The 20,865-nt window shown below is 44.3% G+C and overlaps 1 protein-coding gene across 1 annotated transcript in view; it reads right to left on the minus strand.

Annotated features, from left to right (window-relative positions):
* Positions 1–20,865, minus strand: part of ARHGEF28 (Rho guanine nucleotide exchange factor 28) — a 223,795-nt gene that overhangs the window by 124,963 nt on the left and 77,967 nt on the right. Inside the window, exons 5-6 of the mRNA XM_080924751.1 lie at positions 20,499–20,679; positions 15,221–15,287 (exon numbers count right to left, since the gene is read on the minus strand). Of these exons, the coding sequence (XP_080780877.1) occupies positions 15,221–15,287; positions 20,499–20,679 (248 nt within the window). The remainder of the gene's footprint in view (positions 1–15,220; positions 15,288–20,498; positions 20,680–20,865) is intronic.

Consider the following 20,865-nt stretch of genomic DNA (forward strand, 5'->3'; position numbering starts at 1 on the left):
GAGTCAGCGCTGGCTTCCCTAGCAGGAGTGGGGTTAGCGGAAAACCTTTCCCTGGATTTATAGAAAGATACAGCCCTGCTGGGCCTCAGGGTCCTTCCTGAGATCTCAGATTCTTAGTCTCCAGGACCTAGAGAAACGCCAGGGATTTCCCCAGAAAGTTCATAAACTGGACACTCACTAACCCGTTTGCCTGCCCTGTTCACTTCAGTTGCCCGCTGCCTCAAACCTCCAAGTGGATTTATTTACGCTCTCGGTACTGCCCGGGGTTTCGTTACGTTTCCCAGGACACACACAAGCCCTTACTTACACAGCTCTCTGTAGTGACCCACGAAACAGTTCCCCACCGTGCGCCAGACAAGGGTGACGGAACACAAAGACAAACTAAGACATGAGGAAAGATCGGACGGCCACAGCTCTGCTTGTCACGTGTTGTTGGTGTTTGTTGTTGGGTTTGAGGGGGGTGACTGCTGATAACTTCATACATCCTTTGTTGATCCTCACTGGGCCCCACACATACACGTATGCATATCCACCCCACACAAACATACACACAAGTAAAAGCAAATGACTGTTTACAGGAATCAATTTATTTTACATCAAGCAAGCAATGCTGCAGCGACAGTGGACACCAGGTATTGATCATGAACTCATAAGCAACATTAGGTTTCATGATAAAAAAAAACTTCAATTTTGTGTGTTTATGTCAAGTCTTCTGAACTAGAGACGTCTGACAGACCGACAGCTTCCGAGTACCTTCAATGCCAGCTTTTAAATGCATTTCTCCACTCTTGCCTCCAGGTGGCAGAAGAGTAACATTTGCCTGAAGACCAGCCATACAAGTGAAACTGGCCAGTGTTGCCTATAGGGCGTGCCATTTCAGTGCCAAAGACCCAAAGCAAATACTACTACCACTACTACCGATTAATAATAATAATAATAATAATAATAATAATAATAATAATAATAATAATAATAATAATAATAATAATAATAATAATGAGCAAAGTTTATCAGTTTACTTCACCAATGCACAGAACTGTGAATCGCCTGCCGTGGTGTTTGTCACATAGGTGTTGCTGAGGGGTCCCTTGGGAAACTCAAACCTACATCATAAAACCTCGAGCAGAGACAATAGCTGCTGCGGTCCACATCTGCACCAGGAACACATCTGTACCAGACAGGAAGAGGACCGTGCGACTCCATCCTGCTGGCTATGTGCTGTGCTCTTAAAGCCACTTCAGGCCACTGGTGTCTAAACCATTCCGTATATGCAGGCATTTATTCTGATGAGCACCCTGGGAAACAGGATGTGGCTTGTAATCATTTTCAGTATCAAAGGGCTCATTCAGTGTTCTCCCTCAGCCCTACCCCCAAAAAGGCTGACCCCCATGATTTCATCACATTTCAGCCCCTCCAATCCGCCTTAGTCTCCTGTGACCCCCCCTTTTCTCTACCTTTTAAAACGCCTGCCATATAAAAATAGACACTGGAGGTAATCATATTAAACGAATATGATTAACTCAGAAAAATAAAGATTGTAGTTTCTTTCGTTTATGGTTCCTAGATTTTATATAAATGTATACACGTGTATGTATGCATGCATATATGTAATAACAGGGGTAAAGCTAGGAGCAAAGCAGGCTGGTAGGATAGCAGGAAGGGTGAGGAGAAAGAGGGTTGGAGGCAGGAGTGCACTCAATACATAGTATCTACTTGGTAAAAAGTTTTACACAACTAAAATGTCAAAGGCTTTTAGAATCTACGACACTCCGAAATAAAATGATAGGCTCCTGTTATAATTACGTTTGGCTTTAAAAAGAGCTTTTAAATGTATAAAAATCCTCACCCCCAAATGACCTCCTAAATGCTGTGAAGATGGGCAGGCTCAGACTTATAACACGTCTTCATTAATTTAGAGCCGCTCACCAAAGGGGGAGCATCTAGGAGCTTTTCAGAGAATCTGGTGCATATTCTACTCGAGCTTAATTAAATTGCTCTGGTAGAGTTTCTGCTAAATTACTGGGCTCCTTTTACGCTAGCCCAGGGTACCATCAGCCGTCAGCCGAAAAGCGCAGTCAAAATTCTCATCGCTATAGCAACCTTCGGTTGAGTACAGCATCAGTAACTCCAACTACTGTGCTTCAAGGGTCTGTGAATGTTGCTTTCAAGGCCTACCCAGAAGGAAGGATTACCTCTCCAAATCAGACTTACCAAACTTGATAAACATGTTATTTTTTTTAATATTGCCAAACTATAAAACAAGAGATAATCTCCAGTACTTATGTTCACTAATGACACAGCACCAACAAACAGGGATTTTTACTCCGGGGTTAAGTAGCTAGAAGATAAATATCAGTGTCTCATTAAGAAGATTTGACTGGAGAAAAGCTTACTTCCATGTACAAGATTTCCTTTATCTTCTTGCAAGATGGATCCAGAGTCTAATAAAATTAAGCAACAGAGAGTGAGCCAGAAAAGAACTCTCTCAACTGCTCTGTGGTTTAACCACAAAAACCTTCCCTCCAGAAAGGAAGGAGCAGGAGAAAAGTTCTCAGCAGAGCCAGGCAGTCCACCAGCTTTCCACTTTCCCATTCTCCTGTCTACCGGCCACACCTGAGACCAGCACAGACCAGCACAGACCAGCACAGACCAGCACAGACCAGCACAGAAGTGTCTATGTGTCATTCACATAACAGACAAGCTGGTGGTACTATCTGTACGCTCTGCCTCCCTAAGAAATACTCAAACAGCACCCTAATGATGCGTATCCTCACCATATAACCCCTCTAGCAACACACTGACTCCCACATAATTCAGTGTCCCCTTGGGTGTGTTTCACAAGCCCGTAATCCCAGCAATGGAGAGGCAGGGGCCACAAAGTACATTCCAGGACAGCCTAACAAATGGTCTTTGAATGAGTCCTTTTCTCCTTGTGGGCAGTGCATGCATTCTGAAATCAGACTTAGGGGCTGGGACCAAATTGGTTTGGAAACCAATGATTGTATTCCCTGCCTTGTTACATACAAGATGGGGACCAACGAATGTTTCTCTTCCACCCACCTACATCTGGTGCCCAAAACATCTATCTGATAAGATGCTGTGGGTAGGCCACCTCTGCATGTGGAGAGAGAAGCGAAGTTGCCTGTGTTATTGAGCTGCTGATTCAAACACCTACAGTTCTGTCAGTGCTTCCTTACTGAAGTTCTGGCCACCATGGTGCCTGGAAAGACCAGACTCTGTCCCTCTGTCCCTTCCTCTCACTTTTAGCTCAGCCTCTTTTTCCTCTCTTGTTCTGCACCTACATTTCACTGCCGACTCATTTGCTTCCTTGTCTTCCTCAGCGGTTTCCCCAATGTGAACGTGCAGTTCTAAGTGCCGGACGACAGATGTGGCAAAGGAGACGCATTTAATTAATTAATTTAATTAAGTTCACAATCCATTAGAACACTTGAACTTCTAAGTTTCCCCCCTTTTCTCCAAGTGGGGGTGCTAACGAGAGCACTCATGTTGCTGGTCCAGCATTATGTGGGGCAAAGGAAACAAAGAGACAGTTATCCACAGAAGAACCAATGGGTCCTTTCTTCCAAGAGCCCACACATTACAAGCGACTTCTTTGGCTGAAATCATCCCTACAGAGAAGGAACCTTACCCTCAGGCTCCTCCCCACGTGCTGGCTTGGGGTCATTTCATTTTCATATACGGAATCATTCAGAACGAAAAAGGGCATCTTTGTGAAATACTTTTTATCTAAATTACTCAATACATTTTCCTGAGCCACAACAGTAATCGTTTAAGAAAACTTGAAAAAAAATATCAATATAATCATTACAAAAGAAAAATATACCGATGATCAACGTAGGCTCGCCGGTGTATAAGGCATACACCTCACCACCGGTCCACTTCAGGCACACAGTTCATCGGCTTTAGGATAGCCCAAGGTGTCCATCACCCACCGCCAATTTTAGAATATTCTCCTCACGCCAGCCTGAAGCCACACAGCCATGAGCAATCACTCCCCATGGTTCCTCAACTGCCCTCTGAGCTCAGCCCGGTCACTACTACCGTATTTCCTCTCAGTGCTTTTGCCTGCCTGGGATGTTATACAGCTGGGATCCTGTGGCCTTTTGTGATTGGCCCTTTTAACGGCACAGCACTTTTGTAAATTCTCTTTGTCTTTTTATTTATTCTTCGTGAGTTTCACGTCATGCACCCCAATCCCACTCAGCTCCTTCCCCCACATAGCCGCCCTTTCTCTTACAGCCTCCCCACAAAATAAAGCACACACACACACACACACACACACACACACACACGTACATGCACATGTGCTCGCACACACACATAAAGCATAGAAGGCATCTCATCATGGAAGCTACAGTGTGTCACAGTGTGTCCCACAGTCTATCCCTCTGCCCACACATCTTTACTTGCAAATGTTCGTCGTAATGAGTCACCCACCAGTCTGGTTCAAGATCTGTGGCTTCTGTGATACCATCAACATTGGATCCTCACCAGAATTCCTCAGTTATCCTGTGCCATGGAGATCCCGCAGCTTTAGAAAACCAGCACGGGCCCTTTTACATGTCCTAATCCATTCACCGATGACATTGATTTGGATGTGTTCCGATTCAGAGCCATGAATCTGGGCCTGTGTGGTAGCTGAGTTGGTCAGCACACTGGTTCTCTCGTATCCACACCACCGGGGTGAGCTCTCTAGAACTGCTCCGGCTAGGCCACCCAAGGCCACCTAATCAAGGTGCATTCTCCAAAGCCCAGCACACTGTGAGCGGCTGGGCCAGCTACCCGCTCTCACGAGCTCAGGGCTAGCTCACTCCTACCTTTACCATCAGAGCCAGCTCCACTGTGTTGCCCAGATGAGGAGTCCGCTCTCCCAAGTTTCCCAGCCAGTGGGGGAGCAGAACTAGGTCTCCCACTCTTAGGATCCCAGGGTCAGCTCTCCTGACTGCCTCAGGTGGCAAGGAGTAAGTGGGCAGAGGGCATCACCCCACAGCCACATCACTTTGGAGAAAAGAAGCGGCAGGGCCGGCCCTCCCGTGCTTTCACCCTTGGGCTGGTTCTCTTGCACCTCCTGCACCAGGGCCAGTTCAGGACCCGAGTGCTGCAGTGCCCAGGGACACGAATAGCTCTCCTGAGCTCCTGAGCCCACGGGCAGCGTTCCTGGCTGCAGAAGTTAGTGAGAGGCAGGAGGTGGGAGCATCACCTCTACCTCTGTACCACCCTGTGGTAGACGGGTGTTGAAGCTGGCTCTCACTCACACCCTCGGGGCAGGCTTACCCATGCCCTCGCCGCCAGGGCCAACTCCACTGCGCCTGCTGAAGAAGGAGCAGGGCCCACGCTCCCAAGTGCTGCTGCTGGTGAGAGATGGGCCCAGTTCTCCAGAGCACTGCATCCAGGACGGGAGGGACCGATTCTACAGAACCCCTGGACATCCACGTGTTCCCTGATGGTCGCCCCAGCCAGGGACATCTCCATGTTCTCAGGTGGTAACATGACCCATGGACACTGACTCCTGCCACTGTGTAGCCACAGGAGCAGACATGGCTCTAAGAGGCAGCTCCGGCTGGGACCTCACCATGGTAGCAGGGTCTCCCCACTCACCGCAGGCTCCCCCCTCCACCCTGAGTCTCCAGTTCCCTCTCTCTCCATAGTGTTCAAGATGCCTCTCTTCTCTTTCCCTCCCATCTGACCACCACAGACTCGAACAACGTGGTGGCTCCTGCTGCAGGCTGACACGCAGCCCGCAAGTGCCTGGGTGACATCCTCCATCCGTGCTGCGTGGTGTGACAGCAAGCAGGTGACTATGGCCCTCCTGTGCCGTGCTCTGGAGAAGGGTGGCATGGCTGTCCACAGGTCTCTGTCTCTCTTTGTCCTCCTGCACTACTTCAATTTGATTTGATTTTTATGAGTTCTAGGCATAAGGCAGCTTTGGCCACAAAGCCAGGCATCAAGCTGGGATGAACAAGTGGCTGCCATTTTCTCTGTCTGTGACTGAGAGAACAACAGGGCTGTCGTTGTCGATAGCCAGGGGTTAACTTCCTTGTTTTCTTAATTATTAAAAGGTTATGAAGAGATATCTCAGTAGTGACAAATTCGAGACGATTCTATCTTTAGGCTCTCAAGTGTGGTTGAAATTAAAGGAGGACAAGCACAAGGCCTGTGATTGGACGAGAGAAAAAATGATAGGCGGGAACAGAGTTTTGGAAAGGGGAGAAGCCAGGAGGGGAGGCAAGATAAAGGACAAAGATGAACTGCCTTTGCATGGTTCTGTATAGCTACCGGCAGTTATGAAAATTTTATAAGGGATGGATTTGTATAGGATGATTTGTCTTGTCTGGGTGGGCAGATTATATCAAGTCAACTGGATCGAAGTTTATTGTGTAGTGTTTTCCTTAACGCAGCGACTCAACTCAGTTGGCGGAACGCACCAAGCCTGCCATAGAATTGGGATATGTGGGGCTAGTGTGGCAGTGACCCACCAAGGGAACTGCGAGAGGGTAGCTGCCCCTGGGACCAGGGCTTGATTCAGGGAATGTGAGTGGAGTTCCTGGCTGGTAGAGAGGCAGCTGGGAGAGAACAGCTAATGGGGGTAGAGAGACTGGCGGGGTCAGAGGGTACCTGGGGGCATCATGGCGTGGTGTCACACTGGAACCGACCGCCACTTTTTTATTATGTACCTCAACACTCAAGAATGAAGAATTCAAACATGGGTTGAGGGAGAGAACCTCAGCCTCAAAAATTGCTTGCAGTCACCAATCGGAAATCGGCACAGGTTTTTAAAACACCCATATATTTCAAAGTGAAATCGGGGAATATGTTTTTTCCCCGAATTTAATCTACTACTTAAATAAAATGAAGTAAGTCATCTTCCAAAGAGATAGACAAACTGTAACTTTAGTTTAGAACTGCTTTTATGTCTTTGATTTCTTGGGCTATGCTGGGGTTGGTCTGGTGATGCTATGCGTTCAAATGCTAAATTCTGTACCCCGAGGTTCGGTTGCCCCAAGATGAAAGAATTCCTACATACACCAGCTTTTGTTGTGTGAACCGTGCTCCCAAAATTAATTGATCAATAAAAGGCTAAAGCCTGTGACTGTGCCATAGAGAGAAAAGGGTGGGACTTTGGGGATCAAATAAGGGGTCTCAGGAGAGACCAGGAAAGGAGAAAGGACAGAGGAGAAGAGAAGGCAGCCATGACAGAAGATGGACCATGATCACATGGCCAGGAGGAACATCAGGTAATGAGGGACATGTGGCTGGGGTGTCAGTCAGAACAGCTCCAAAACCTGCCCAATCGAGGCTTCTAGCTTGTAAATAAAATACCAGGACGGTGTGTCTTTTCATATGAGCTAGATGGACTATAAAAATACCATTTACAAGGCTACATTTTAAGAATAAGCTATCCAAATCGATTAATCTTTAGTTAAGATTTACACTCATCCCAACCCTGCTGATTTGACCCATTTGGAAGAAAGACTCTAAGTTAAGAAAGAAACAAATTTGAGGTGAACCATTCTTGGGGGGTGGGGAGTGTGAGCTACAGAAGGTGGTCTAACCAGATGGTCTGTGAAACTCCCTCCAGCTCATACCACCATCCATCAGCTCTGTGGCATAACGCGAGGCAAGCGGGCTCTCCATTTAACCTGTGGGGAAGAGCGAGTGTTGTTCTAATAGTGCACAAAATGAGCATGCTCTCAGACGGGCAACGTATCCTTATCTTTGGACCTTTGCTGATGAAAGTACCTTCCTCTCAGGGGAAATGGAGTGGCTAGTTAAATGTCTAAAGAAAATCTAGAGAAAGATGGGCTTCCCCGTGGGATGAAAGAAGTAATGACAAACCACATTCTGGCTTAGAGGAACGTTTCTGCGGTCCTTTTGTAATTGTTGAACTTTATTATTATTATTATTATTATTATTATTATTATTATTATTATTATTATTATTATTGCTGCTGCTGTTGTTGTTATTATTATCATTATCATTAATTATTATTGTTGTTATTATCGTTATTATTAATAATTAATAATAACAATAATTGATGTTGTTATTATTGTTATTATTATTGTTATGGAATCTCCACACTTACTTTTATATTGGCTGCACCGGTCTGTGCCACCCCACAGTGAAGACGTGCTCCCCTTTCCCTACATCCACGCCAGCATCTGTCATTATGCCCACAGATCAATACATCTCAAAACTCTCATGAGGAGCTTCCGTTTGCACTAGATGATGATTAACATCCTGATCCACAATTGGCCGAGATGCAGAGAATATGAGACTGCAGAATTCTTAGCCCTAAAACAGGTCAGTATACCACACAAATCCCTCCCAAACCCTAAGGATTGTTGTGGAAGAGGAGGCAGAAAGATTGTAACAGATGTGGTGGTGACTATAAGGAAATGTTGTCTTCTGGACACAGCAAGATACTATGCATATAAACTCACAGTGGTTGGGTCAGCAAGTACCAGACAAAAATCCCTAGCATGGACTGGGGTATTGGGCACACAATCTGGTCCCCAACTGTGGAGCTATTGGCAATTGTTTGGGGCTGGGCCAGGAGAGAAAGACAGAGAGAGTGTGTATGTGTGGGTTTTTTACTAATATAGCTCTGGTTAGTTGACCACATACCAATGGAAGACCATAAATCTAAGAATAATTGGGCAGGACAAATTAATCTTGTAGGATTAAAAAAAAAAAAAAAAGGACACAAAGTTAGAAGGGTAGGGAGGGGGTTAAATCTGAGAAGAGTTGGGGGAGGTGGGGTGATTATGATCAAAACAAGTTGTATGAAACCCTCAGGGAACTAACAAATTATCTTACTTCACAGAGGCTTATGTGCATTTACATGTATACAATGTATCGGAGAAATTTACATTTATATCATGCCTTAGATTTCAGAGCCTAAGCCTCTCTTCTAGTTCTTAAAATATCTATGGAACAGTATGTTCTTTTACATGTCAGGATGTTGGCACTTGTCATCCAAATTCCCCATAATACCTCCATCCTCTCCTCAACTTCCCACCTTTTCAGCTTCTAGTAACCATTTTGTCCTCCTCTTTCTCTTCCTCCTCCTCCTGCTCCTCCTCTTCCTTCTCCTCCTTCCCCCTTTTCTCCTCCTTGGTTTTTCTTTTCCTTCTCCTCCTCTTCCTTTTTTTAGTTTTTCAGGACAAGGTTTCTCTTTATAGCCCTGACTTTGTAGACCAGGCTGGCTCCAAACTAAAAAAGATCTCCCTGCCTCTGCCATCCAAGTCCAGGGACTAAAAGCACGTTCCACTATTCAGCTTCCCCAACTTCTTAGTGGATGACACTCATCAGGCCTTGCTCCAAACTAGGGGAGAAGGTGGTTGTATCTCTGACTGAGTCATGATCTCAGAAAACACCTTCCTCGATGACAAGATACCCTCAACCCCCCAACATCTCATCTCCGGGCTGCCCTGGCTTAAAGAACTCACATCTTGATACACTTGTACTGCATGTAACCATTCTTAAAAACCCCAGGTTACAGTATTTAAAATAAAACATCTTAGGAAGGAAACTCTGTGCGGATAACAACTCTTTTTCTCTACCAACACTGACTCTCAGGGAACACTCAAATATTGAGACCAGACCACAAACTACATGAACATCTGAGCAAGAATCCACTGGCTTCCAGTCACCGCGACATACATGGTATGCCCTGGTATCTCATAATATATAATCAAATCCACATCTACACTTCAGTGTAGGCTGCAACTACTTAACCTACACTTAGAACCAGGCATCAGGCCGTAGGCCATGACTATACAAGTTACCGAGCAAGGTACCCCGCCTTCACTCTCCTCCACTCTCCTCCACCATTGCCAGAAAGGCAAACAGGGCTGAGTGTTTTTCATAATGCTGAAAAGCCAGTTCATGGCAGAGCTGAGTTCTGAGCTCTCTGCTTGCTGCCTGGCAGTATGACTGGTAAGGCGAGTCTGAGCCTATAAGCCATAACTTCCCCAGTGACATTTCCTGGGCAATGATCCTGATGTTACACTTTTTCCATCACACAAACACCAGAGAAGATTCTAGATCAGCAGTGTGAGCAGGCAATAAATAGATTGTCTTGTCTGGGAGTGGTTGGGCTATCACAGTACAAAGGGAATAGATAACTGACTGACTACTTGGACAAGATGTGCTATTTAAGCCAAATCTCTATTAAGCACTAATCACAAAGGAAAGTCAACTCTTAACACTCAGAAATGTCCCTTCCCCATGACCACTAGTGTGGATACTCCATGAGTTCACACAACTCCCTTCAGTTCACATCCACATGCTCAGTGCATTAGATGTCATACAGTAAGTTCTCAGCAATGCGGGAAGAAATTACCGAGAGTAAAGATCAGAGCAGGGCTGTCATTGCTTGCTTCTGGTCACTCCTGAATCTCCAGGCCTACAATAGTACACAGTACAGGGTAGGCACAAAAAACACAGTCACAGACTATGCAAGGAGAGAAGTCACAGGATTCATGCAGACCAGCATCTGTCTTAGGGTTGTACTGCTGTGAACGGACACCATGACCAAAGCAAGTCTTATAATGGACAACATTTAACTGGGGTTGGGCTTACAGGTTCAAAGGTCTAGTCCAGTATCATCAAGGCAGGAACTTGGCAGCATCCAGGTAGGAGGAGCTAAGAGTTCTACATCTTCATCTGAAGCCTGCTAGTGGAAGACTCTTTCTAGGTAGCTTAGGATGCGGATTTTAAAGTCCACACCCACAGTGACACACCTATTTCAACAAGGCCACACATCCAAATAGTGCCACTCCCTGGGCCAAGCATTTTCAAACCATGACAGCATCACTATCCCGAGTGCCTAAGACCATGTCCCAAGGATCTTTCATTGATCATCTGAGTTGAACAAAGGTACACAAGTTCCTGATTCCCGACTTAACTAAAATCTGTGACACATCAAATGCATCTGGCTCTCTAAGGTCTCATGCAGAGCATTTTCTAGGTACTATTGGTGAAAGAAGTTGTACTTTTCAGAGCTTCTTCCAAGACTAGGCCAAGACATTGCTCTTCAGAAAAATCCTAGGGTACAAAGCAGGCATGGTGGGGCATACCTGTAATCTCATACTTGATAGGTAGAGGGCAGAGGCTAAGCAATTTAAAGTCATTCTTGGCTACATAACAAGTTCAAGATCAGCCTGGTCTATATAAGACCTTCTCTCCGGGGATTAGGAAAATAAAACAAAAGGAAAACCCCAAAGGTAAGAGACTGAGTGAAATTGAAAGGGAAAGTAAAATGAAACATTTCTTTCTCGGTGATCTGGGGCCTGTGACCTTTTGAATAAAAAAAGCCCCATAGGCTCGGATATTCAAATGCTTAGTCACCAGGGACTGGAACTCTTTGAAAGGATTAGAAGAATTGGATGTGGTGTGGTCTTCTTGGAGGAGATGTGTCACTGGAGGTGGGGGTGAAATTTGTGGTGTTCAAAGCCCATGCCAGGCCCAGATTGCCAATCTGTCTGTCTGTCTGTCTGTCTGTGTCTGTCTGTCTCTCTCTCTCCCTCCTTCTGTCCCTCCCTCCCTCCCTCCCTGTCTCCCTTCCCCCTCATCACCACTTAGCTCTCAGCTACTGCTCTAGCACCATTGGTGCCACCATGCTCTACACCATAATGGACTAACCCTCTAAAACTGTAACCAAGCTCCCAATTACATGCTTTCCTTGATGAGGGTTGCCTTGGTCATGGTGTCTCTTCACAGTAATAAAACATTTAATTTGTTCAGAATAACTCCCAATTGTTCTTCAGGCACAACTATCATGAAATTATAAAACCATAATTGGGTCACAATAATAATAATAATAATAATAATAAGAAGAAGAAGAAGAAGAAGAAGAAGAAGAAGAAGATAAAGAAGAAGAAGAAGAAGAAGAAGAAGAAGAAGAAGAAGAAGAAGAAGAAGAAGAAGAAGAAGAAGAAGAAGAAGAAGAAGAAGAAAAAGAAGAAGAAGAAGAAGAAGAAGAAGAAGAAGAAGAAGAAGAAGAAGAAGAAGAAAATTTATCACACACACAAAGACAGCAAATTTAATTCCAGGTGAAAGTTATAGTTCTTTACTCTATGACAGCTACAGACCCAGTTTAAAATTTCCACCCTTACTTATTACGACAGCAGGAGGAGAGAAGCACAATCTGCTAATCTCTGATGCACAGGGAGAAGTTCAGTTTAGCATTAAGAAGACATAAAAAAAAGATACTTTTATCTTCAGGATGCCCTTTCTTCCAGTTGAGTCTTGGTAGGCATTGGAAAGGAAGAAACCCAAGTACCTTCACATTAGTCAAACACTGCCCTCTGCTGGAAGGTGCAAACAGCCCCTAACATTCCTTCAACACAGCATCTAGAGGGTCTATAAAATTTGCCTGTTAGTTATGTGGATCTAACAGATTTGGGGTTCTTGCCAAACTCTTTGGGTTTGGTACCTTCAGTCCTGCTCACTTGGTTGTCTCATAAGCCCATCAAACTCATCCTGTTTAAACTGAGTACATTGTGTGTCACAGTCCTGCCTTCTAGCCCACCCAGAAACACACGCCAGGCACAGAAAAAACTCCTTCCTTCCCACAACACTCATTTCTCTCCCCCACAACATTCATCTATTCACACCTGACAAGACAATGCCCGTTTAGCCCCACTTTGCCCTAAACAACATCCATCTATCCCTAGATCACCCATGGCTTTGCCTCAGCCCTTCTGAAGCCCTGTGTCCAGTCAGTGCCCTGGCTTCCACTTAGCAGCTCCCAGAATTCTCAGGGGGAAACTCCAGTCCCATCTCCTGGATCTTCTAAAATCCCAGACAATCTGGCTGAACTCAGGCCCGTGTTCTTGGTCTTTCTACTATCTCACATGGCTGTGCAGATGGCAAAATGACCTAGCTTCTCACTCATTCATCTCCACTAGCTGGAATTCCCTTCTTCCCCTTAGATCCCACCTCCAAGAGATCATCTGCCATGAAGCCTACTTTGATTCTGCCACTGTCACGAGCTACAACACGCTTGAAACAATTTTGGTAAATGGCACACTTGCAATGCTCTGCCTGGGGAGCTTGTTTTGTTGTTGTTGTTGATTTGATTTTGCTTTTGTTTGTTTGTTTGTCCAGCCACAGCTGCTGCCCCCGCCCCTTGGCCCAAGAACTCCAAAATCTAGTGTTTATTTAGACTTCGTTTTTTGTTCTCGATTAGTTTGAAGGTAGACAATACTGGAAGAAAGATGCATGGGATAAGCCCTTTACAACTTCAGAGGTCGACTCTTAAAAGGGGTGGGGCGTAAGAAATAGAGGTGATACACAGATGTATTGAGCCCTCAGAACTGGATAGCCAAAACCTTTCCTCCATGCCTGTCTATCTGCCAAGTAAGAAACCTGATCAGCTACAGTTACAGCAGTGAAAAAAAATGGGCTGAGTGTTTAGGGAAAGCCAGCACTCCTGACACCAGGCCAGAAAGAAATTGTTTATCCAATCTTCAAAGAGAAAACCATCATATGACCTAGACTACCTCCTTGGGCAGGAAGAGCAGCAGTGGTCACAGAACCCAGCCAAGGCAATGCCTGCCCCCACTCCAGCCCCAAGAAGAGCAGGGCAGGAAGCTCAGCTGCTCAGGCTTAACCCAGGACCAAGTGTAGTGTGCGTGCATGATACACAGACCCCAGCAACTCTTCATAAATGCTTTCTCCGAGGCTTCCTTTCAGTCAACACAGAGGCAAAGGACCTAATTTTACAGGAGCTGTCAAATACTTAGAATGCAGCTACCCTGTGCTGCTAATTAAATGCAGAATCTACGTACTAACCAGCTGTTAACACTTGGGGCAGAGAAACCAGGATCAGGCCACTGCTATTAATGAATCCAGCATCTCAGCCTCATCAGACTGACATTCCTTCACCTTCTCTGATACTTCACAAAGTCCCATCATCATCCCCAAGTCAAAGAGATAATTAATTCTCCTCCAGAGACATATGGGTATTTATTTATATCTGCATATGATTTCAAAATAAAGATGTCAATATAATACCCTCGCTAAAATATGTTGCAAAAGGAAACTGATCGTAAGATCATTTGTCCTTCAACGCTAACACTGTTTTCCCGTGCTGATGGAAAGCAGCAGCCACAGCCCTGCATCACTGGCCGTGTGCCTCAACAAGGTCCACATGCTGATGAAGAATGTCACCAATCACATCAACTTGGTCCGGGAGGTGTATGGCTTCCTACCCTACCGACAGTGTGCCATGAAGCTGCTGCTCAAGGTGTCCAAAGACAGGTGTGCTCAAGTCCATCAAGAAGAGGGTGGTACCCTGCCCCCAATGAACAGGTACACTACAGAGACGAAGAACCCAGTGGTGATTAGATTTGTGTAACGCCTGGATTTAGAAGGGAAGTTAAGATTCTATTTCGCACAAGAAGCATGCAATAAGCTAAGTCAGAATGCTTCCCACGATAAAACACATGCTCAGTGTTCAACTTACTTTTGGAATTATTTGTATAGGGAAAAACGTGTGAACTACAGTAAGGTTTTTATAACACCCTCCACCCCACTTCAAAAAAACACCCAGCCACGCTGAATAGAATTTGGAGCGAATGGTGCTCCTGCTGGCAAGCTGAGTGCTCTGGCAAAGCGTGGCTGAGTGCTTCCTTGTGCCTTGTGTAGAGTAGGATAATAACTATGTATTATGAAAAACATCTTGCAGTGGAAACCCCCACTGTTAGCAGGATTGTATTCAACTCTGATGTTGGCTCTGTAGGACCAAGGTATTCAGGACTATTCTGAACCCTGGCAAACACCCTTAACACTCCTCATGACAACAAAGACACATTCATGCCTTTGGGAGCATCCTCCTGACAATCCGCACCCTGAGACCAGAGGAGGAGTCATATAAAGCTTGACTAAGCAGAAGGATGTCTCAAAGCTAACTTTGAAAAGAGGAAACCAGAGGCCATTTGGAAGACACCAGTAAAGGCTGTGCTGAGACAACCCTGAAGATCTGGGCCACGAGAACCTTGTCCAGGGCCAGCAAATGGCATCACATAAATCTGAGCTGAGTAAGAAGAAAACAAAATCAGGCAGTGTGCATATATCCCACACCCTCAGATCTTGCCCTACACCCCTGCTGAGCTCTTTCCTGTACACAACAACGAATGGTTAGTAACCCTGAATTTTCTGGGTTCCCCATATGGGTTAGGAACAGGCATACCTTCTTCAGTTTCTGTAGCTCCAGAAGGCATGGTTGCTTTCTCTGTCTTGGCTTCTTGCTCAAGAGCCTACAGAATAAAGTGGGGAAAACATTGTTGAAAACCATTTTGGGCTCCAGATATGTAAAAGAAAGGTAAATCACAAATCTTAGAGCTGGGAGAGCTCACAAGGAAGCACGATGTGGGGGCACGTGTAAGCCCTGATAGAGGAACTCACAGCCAGTACCCCAGGGTGCCAAGAGAAGCTGCTCAGAGCAAAAACCCTGCCACAAACTCTCACTTTTTCCTACAGTTTATAACCACAAGTTTGTCAGAAACACCATGTCTGAACCAACACAGACAAGATCTTGAGACAAAAAGGTAGATCTGAGTGTGAGTACACCTGTTCTTCCAGTGTATTCTACATCCCACATCCCAGGGATGTGAGAGGACCAGATGAGGAGGCAGGACCACAGTCAGGGCATATCCAGAGTAACCGCAGGTCAAAAAGGTATACAGGTTAGCACCTGTATGTGGCTGGACCCACATTGCTGAGCTATCTCAAGGCCACAGCTAATGATTTCCTTTTGAGATTCCCCCGGCTTATGAAAATATGAAGAGATATGGAATTATAAGTTAATGTGCTGAACAGCTAAGTGGCCAAAAATGGTATCAGCATAGGTTCTACAGTAAACCTTCAGCCACCTTGGGTGGAAAAAAAAAATCACACAACTAACATCGCTGCTGAATCCTGCCATGCATACTGTGGGCCAAGTGAATGGAACGTCTCGTTTACTGACTATCTCAGAACATTCTAAGGTCAGGATATGTACCCAATATACAACACCACAAAGGGGCAATGGTCACTGCACGTCTAGGCATCCTCCATGTCAGTGCCATCTATAAGAAGCATTTTCCCTCTTCTGGACCCCACATGTTAGAAAATGACTAGATCAAGTCCACAATGGCTACTACTGAGGAAGTGTGACTTAGTTAAATTTTATGATCAACTTGATACATCCTAGAGTCTCCTGGGAAGAGGGCATTTTAGTTGAAGAAGTTTCTTAATGAGAATGGCCTATGGCCTTGTCTTCGTGAGACTCCTGATTGCTGATTGATGGGGGAGAGCCCAGCCCACTGTAGGCAACACCACCCCTAGGCAGGTAGGCCTGGGCTATATATAAGGAAGTAGACTGAATCAGGGTAGAAGGCTCATCAATTAAGAGCTGCTGCTCTTCCAGAGGAACTGGGTTCAATTCCCAGCACCTGCCTGTACAACTGCCATAACTCTAGTTTCAGAGGCTCTGATGACCTTTTCTGACCCTTGCAGGTATAGGGTATGTACATAGTACAGAGAGACACAAATACAGTCAAACATTCATGCACACAAACAAATAAAAGCTATTATTTGTAACAACAAAAGTGGAGAGCGAGCCAATGAAGCAGCGTTTCTCCGTGGTTCCAGCCTCCAAGATTCTGCCTTGGGTTCTTGTCCTGATGTTACCTAGTAATAGGCTGGCACGGGAAGTCTTAGGCAAATAAACTCCTTTGTCCCAAAGCTGATTTTGACTGTGGTGTTTTCCAGAGCATCAGAAAGAAAAGTGAATGGGATTGGGGTGGGGGGGATCGGCTAGCATGAGGAGTAAAAAGAGGGGTGATCATACAAGATCAAGATCTAAGATAACCATCTGCCACATGTTTACCTAGGGATAGCCTTGACCTTGAACCCCCGTCTTTCACTGAAGGAAGTTACCAAGCTTGTGTGAGAAAAGGGCCTCAGACATCACTCCTTTTTGATTAAACAGAACACTTAACCTTTTTTTTCTTATCAATGAGATGCATAAAAACCAAATTCTCATTTTGGTGATTATTTTGGAATACAAACTTAAAAACATAAATTCCCTAGATGATTTGTTTATTATATCTAGGTTCTAGAACCAAATTTACCAGCACACGATAAACACAAAGAGGCTTTGTTAACAGGAGATAATTTTAAACACATCAAATATACAGGCCAGTTCTTGCCTCTTGCAAGTTGGACTACATATATGAAAGGCTCTGAGTTCAATTTCCAACACATGCAACAAATTAAATATATATATATGTGTGTGTGTGTGTGTGTGTGTGTATGATGTATATGTGTATGTATATGTATAAAATTAGATTTATATACATATATGACTACTTTTTAAATTCTTCACTAAATTATGTGTGTTTGTGTACATGTCTGTTTATGTATGGAGAATGTGTTTTGTATTTGCCGCTATGTGTGTGGAACAGAGAACAACTTATAGGGGTAGATTCTCTCCTTCCTCTGCGTGTGCCTTGGAGTTGGAATTTAGTCATCAGGCTTGGCAGTAAGTGCTGTTATCTGCAGAGCCACTTTGACAGCCCAAACTCCTTAACACTTGTCACTATAGTTTGGATATTTAGCAACAGTTTGACTTTTAATATTGCAGTGGTTTGAATGAAAATGGTCCCCTTAGGCTTATATATTTGAATTCTTGGTCCATAACTGTGGAACTGTTTGGAAAGGATTAAGAGGTGTGGCCTTGTTGGAGTGTCAGTTCAAGTGACAAGTGACATACCTTCGATAGCCTATGCTAGTCTCTCTGTCTCTCTGTCTCTGTGTCTCTCTGCCTCTGTGTCTCTCTGCCTCTGTGTCTCTCTGCCTCTGTGTCTCTCTGCCTCTGCGCCTCATGCTTCTGGGTCAGATGTAAGCTCTTACCTACTGTTCCAGAGCTGTACTCCCCACCATGATAGTCATGGACTCACTCTTTGAAACTATAAGCAAGCCCCCAATTAAAATGCTTTCTTTTATAAGTTGCCTTGGTCATGATGTCTCTTTACAGCAATAGAACAGTAATTAAGACAAGTCTTTGTTGCACAGTGTCATGGTATTATCACCATCAACTATGACAGAGAGAAAACAAAAAACAGTAACAGCTCTGGTCAAGTGTATCTTCTGAAGGCGCCAAGAGACAAGCTCAGGACTTGACAAAGTTTCATGATTAACCTCTAGAGAACTGTGGTTAACGAGACACACCCAGACACCTAGAATGAACATGTCTCCTTGATCGGACAGAGAATAGCTGTGTTTCCATGCACATAGAGTAGCTGCTCAGAACACTGACATACAAAAAAAGATTTCAGAACAGATCCAATAAAGCTTACATTCTTTTTCTTTCTGCTCCCTCCCCCTTCTCGTTCCTTTTTGTGATTTGAAACAGGATCTGAGTACGTAGCCCATGCTTGCCTAAACCATGTAATCTTCACATCTTAGCCACTGGAACATTGGTATTAGAGAATTATAAGTCACCACTCCTGGTTTAACATGAATACACTGTATGTATATTCCATATGCATTAATACTATTGTCCACAGTTGTGTAAGTGTAGTACAGACATTCCAAATAAGAATTGTGCCTTGGGGATAGATCTATATAACTCAGTGCTTAGGAGCACTTTCTCGTACTGCAGATGACTAGTGATCAGTTCCCAGAAACCACATGGCAACTCACAACCACCTATAAGTCTAGGTCCATGAAATCCAATACTGTCTTCTGGTTCCATGGGTACCAGGCACACATATGGTATATATATACAGGCATACACAGCAAGTAAAAATAGTAAATGTTTTTTTTAAAACAAAAATGGTCCACCATTATATTTACAATGACATATAATCACACATGGTATAGCATGGCCAACTTTAAATTCAAGAACATATAGAATCATTTGTCACTGTCAATTGGAGCGAATGACTTTGGGCATCAAAATAAATTTGAGGTCATCCTCAAAAATCAAAAAAATTAATGGCATTTTATTTTATTAACCCCATGCCTTTCCCAAAGTCAGTATCTCAAATGTGAGTCATATCAACAAGTCCGGCGGAAGGATTCTGTAAGGACTCAAATGCAGATTATGTTTGCTACACACAGAACTTGTCCTGTTCTTTCTAGTTTAGTCACCATGTGCCATGCTGTTCTCTGAACAGCTCTCCCAGGGCCATGCATGATACCAGGCTCTATCCCTAAGGTTTCTGGGGACAGATGCCTCTTAAAAACATGTGCCAACATCTGCCTAGTGGGGTTAATCACCATTTGGTACTTCTCTGAGAAGCCACATGAATGTCTGGAGGCTTTAGTATCATTCAATATAATGTCTAAAATCAAATGAGAAATGAAAATAAATTGAAGCTAAGCCCTCACTTGTATATACTAAATACAATACTACACGCCAGAAAATTTCACACATAATTTCCTAAAACTCAATGGAAGTCAGATCAGACTCTGAAGAATAGGTTGCATTTCACTTAAATAAAATTCCACATGGGATAAGCTGATAATATTTACTTGATATATGAACATTTTCATTATAATTGTTGTTTAATTATATAACATGAACATAGAAGCCAAAGGCTAGGATAGACCATAGCTTCTCTGGGTTGATGTCTGAATCTGTTTGGAAGGCTGTACAGCTGAGGAAAACTGTCTTACTAAGCAGATGCTTGACACACAGGAGGATAGAGGGTCTAGACACTAAGTCTTAGGGCCGCTGGGCACTAGACTGAACTAGTTCCATTCAAAACTAATTTGCTTAAGAAAAATGGAGAAAAAAAGTAAATATCCTTTATATTTGTTGGGAGTTTATGAACAACTGAGAGTGATGAAGTATTTTAATCCTGAGATGGGCGTGGTGTAAGAGCCTTCCAATTTCATGCCACGGCCATGGCGGAAAGGGGTAAATCTCTTTCTGGAAGGACTCCATTCTCACCTGTTCTTTTCATACACAAACAGGACAGAAGTTTAAGTTACCTAAGTCATAAGAAAGCCCAGCAATAGATGCTATCCAGTGTTTTGGGTAAGAATTAAAATACCATCAATAAATGCAAAAAATATAACATTAGAATATTCGAATTCACCTATGGGAGCCTGGTATGGAGGCACATGCTTGCAGTTCAAGTACAAAGATATAAAGGTTGCAAGTTCAAGGTTAGCCTTGGCTGCACAGCAAGACCTTGTCTCAGAGAATAAAACCAACAAGATAAATGCTAGAGAAACAAAAACCACTGGCTCTGAATATGGACGACTGTTTCTCTGTATGGACTACTGATTCTGTGCTACCTAAATCTATGTTGGTCTTCATTCCACTGATCCAACCTAGGCTCTAACTCTATGTCCTCAAGTTTCCATTAGGACAAGGGAGTGATGGCTAACCAAGCACCATTCTAAAGCCACATGCAGGCTCTTCAGTTACTAAAGGACCAGGCACCATTGAGTACTGAGATAATGATACAAACCTTGACAAGAAAGGCCCGGTCCCAAAAGTACTTCCGGAAGAGTTTGATATCTGCTTCCAGCAGATGCTCAGCTGTGTGGTTGACGGTCAGAGTCAATGTTCCTGACGAATGAACAAACCGCAGCGTGGCATCTTCATTCAGACACAGCCGGGAGAAGCCTGGGGAGTGTCTGCCCTGAAAACTGAAACATCACAAGTCAAAACCCGCACAGCTTCACAGCTGCCATCCCCCACCCTGCCCCAATATTACAAATCCAGATGGAAAACAAGCCTTACAAGCCACTAACACACTCAGTTAACGCAGGCTGGTGGGAGCTGAGTTCAAGCCATCTCAGTGTTGTAAAAAGGAACAGATGATTTTAAAGGTC

This window comes from Micromys minutus (assembly GCF_963924665.1).
Source record: "Micromys minutus genome assembly, chromosome: 11".
NCBI classification, from domain to species: domain Eukaryota; kingdom Metazoa; phylum Chordata; class Mammalia; order Rodentia; family Muridae; genus Micromys; species Micromys minutus.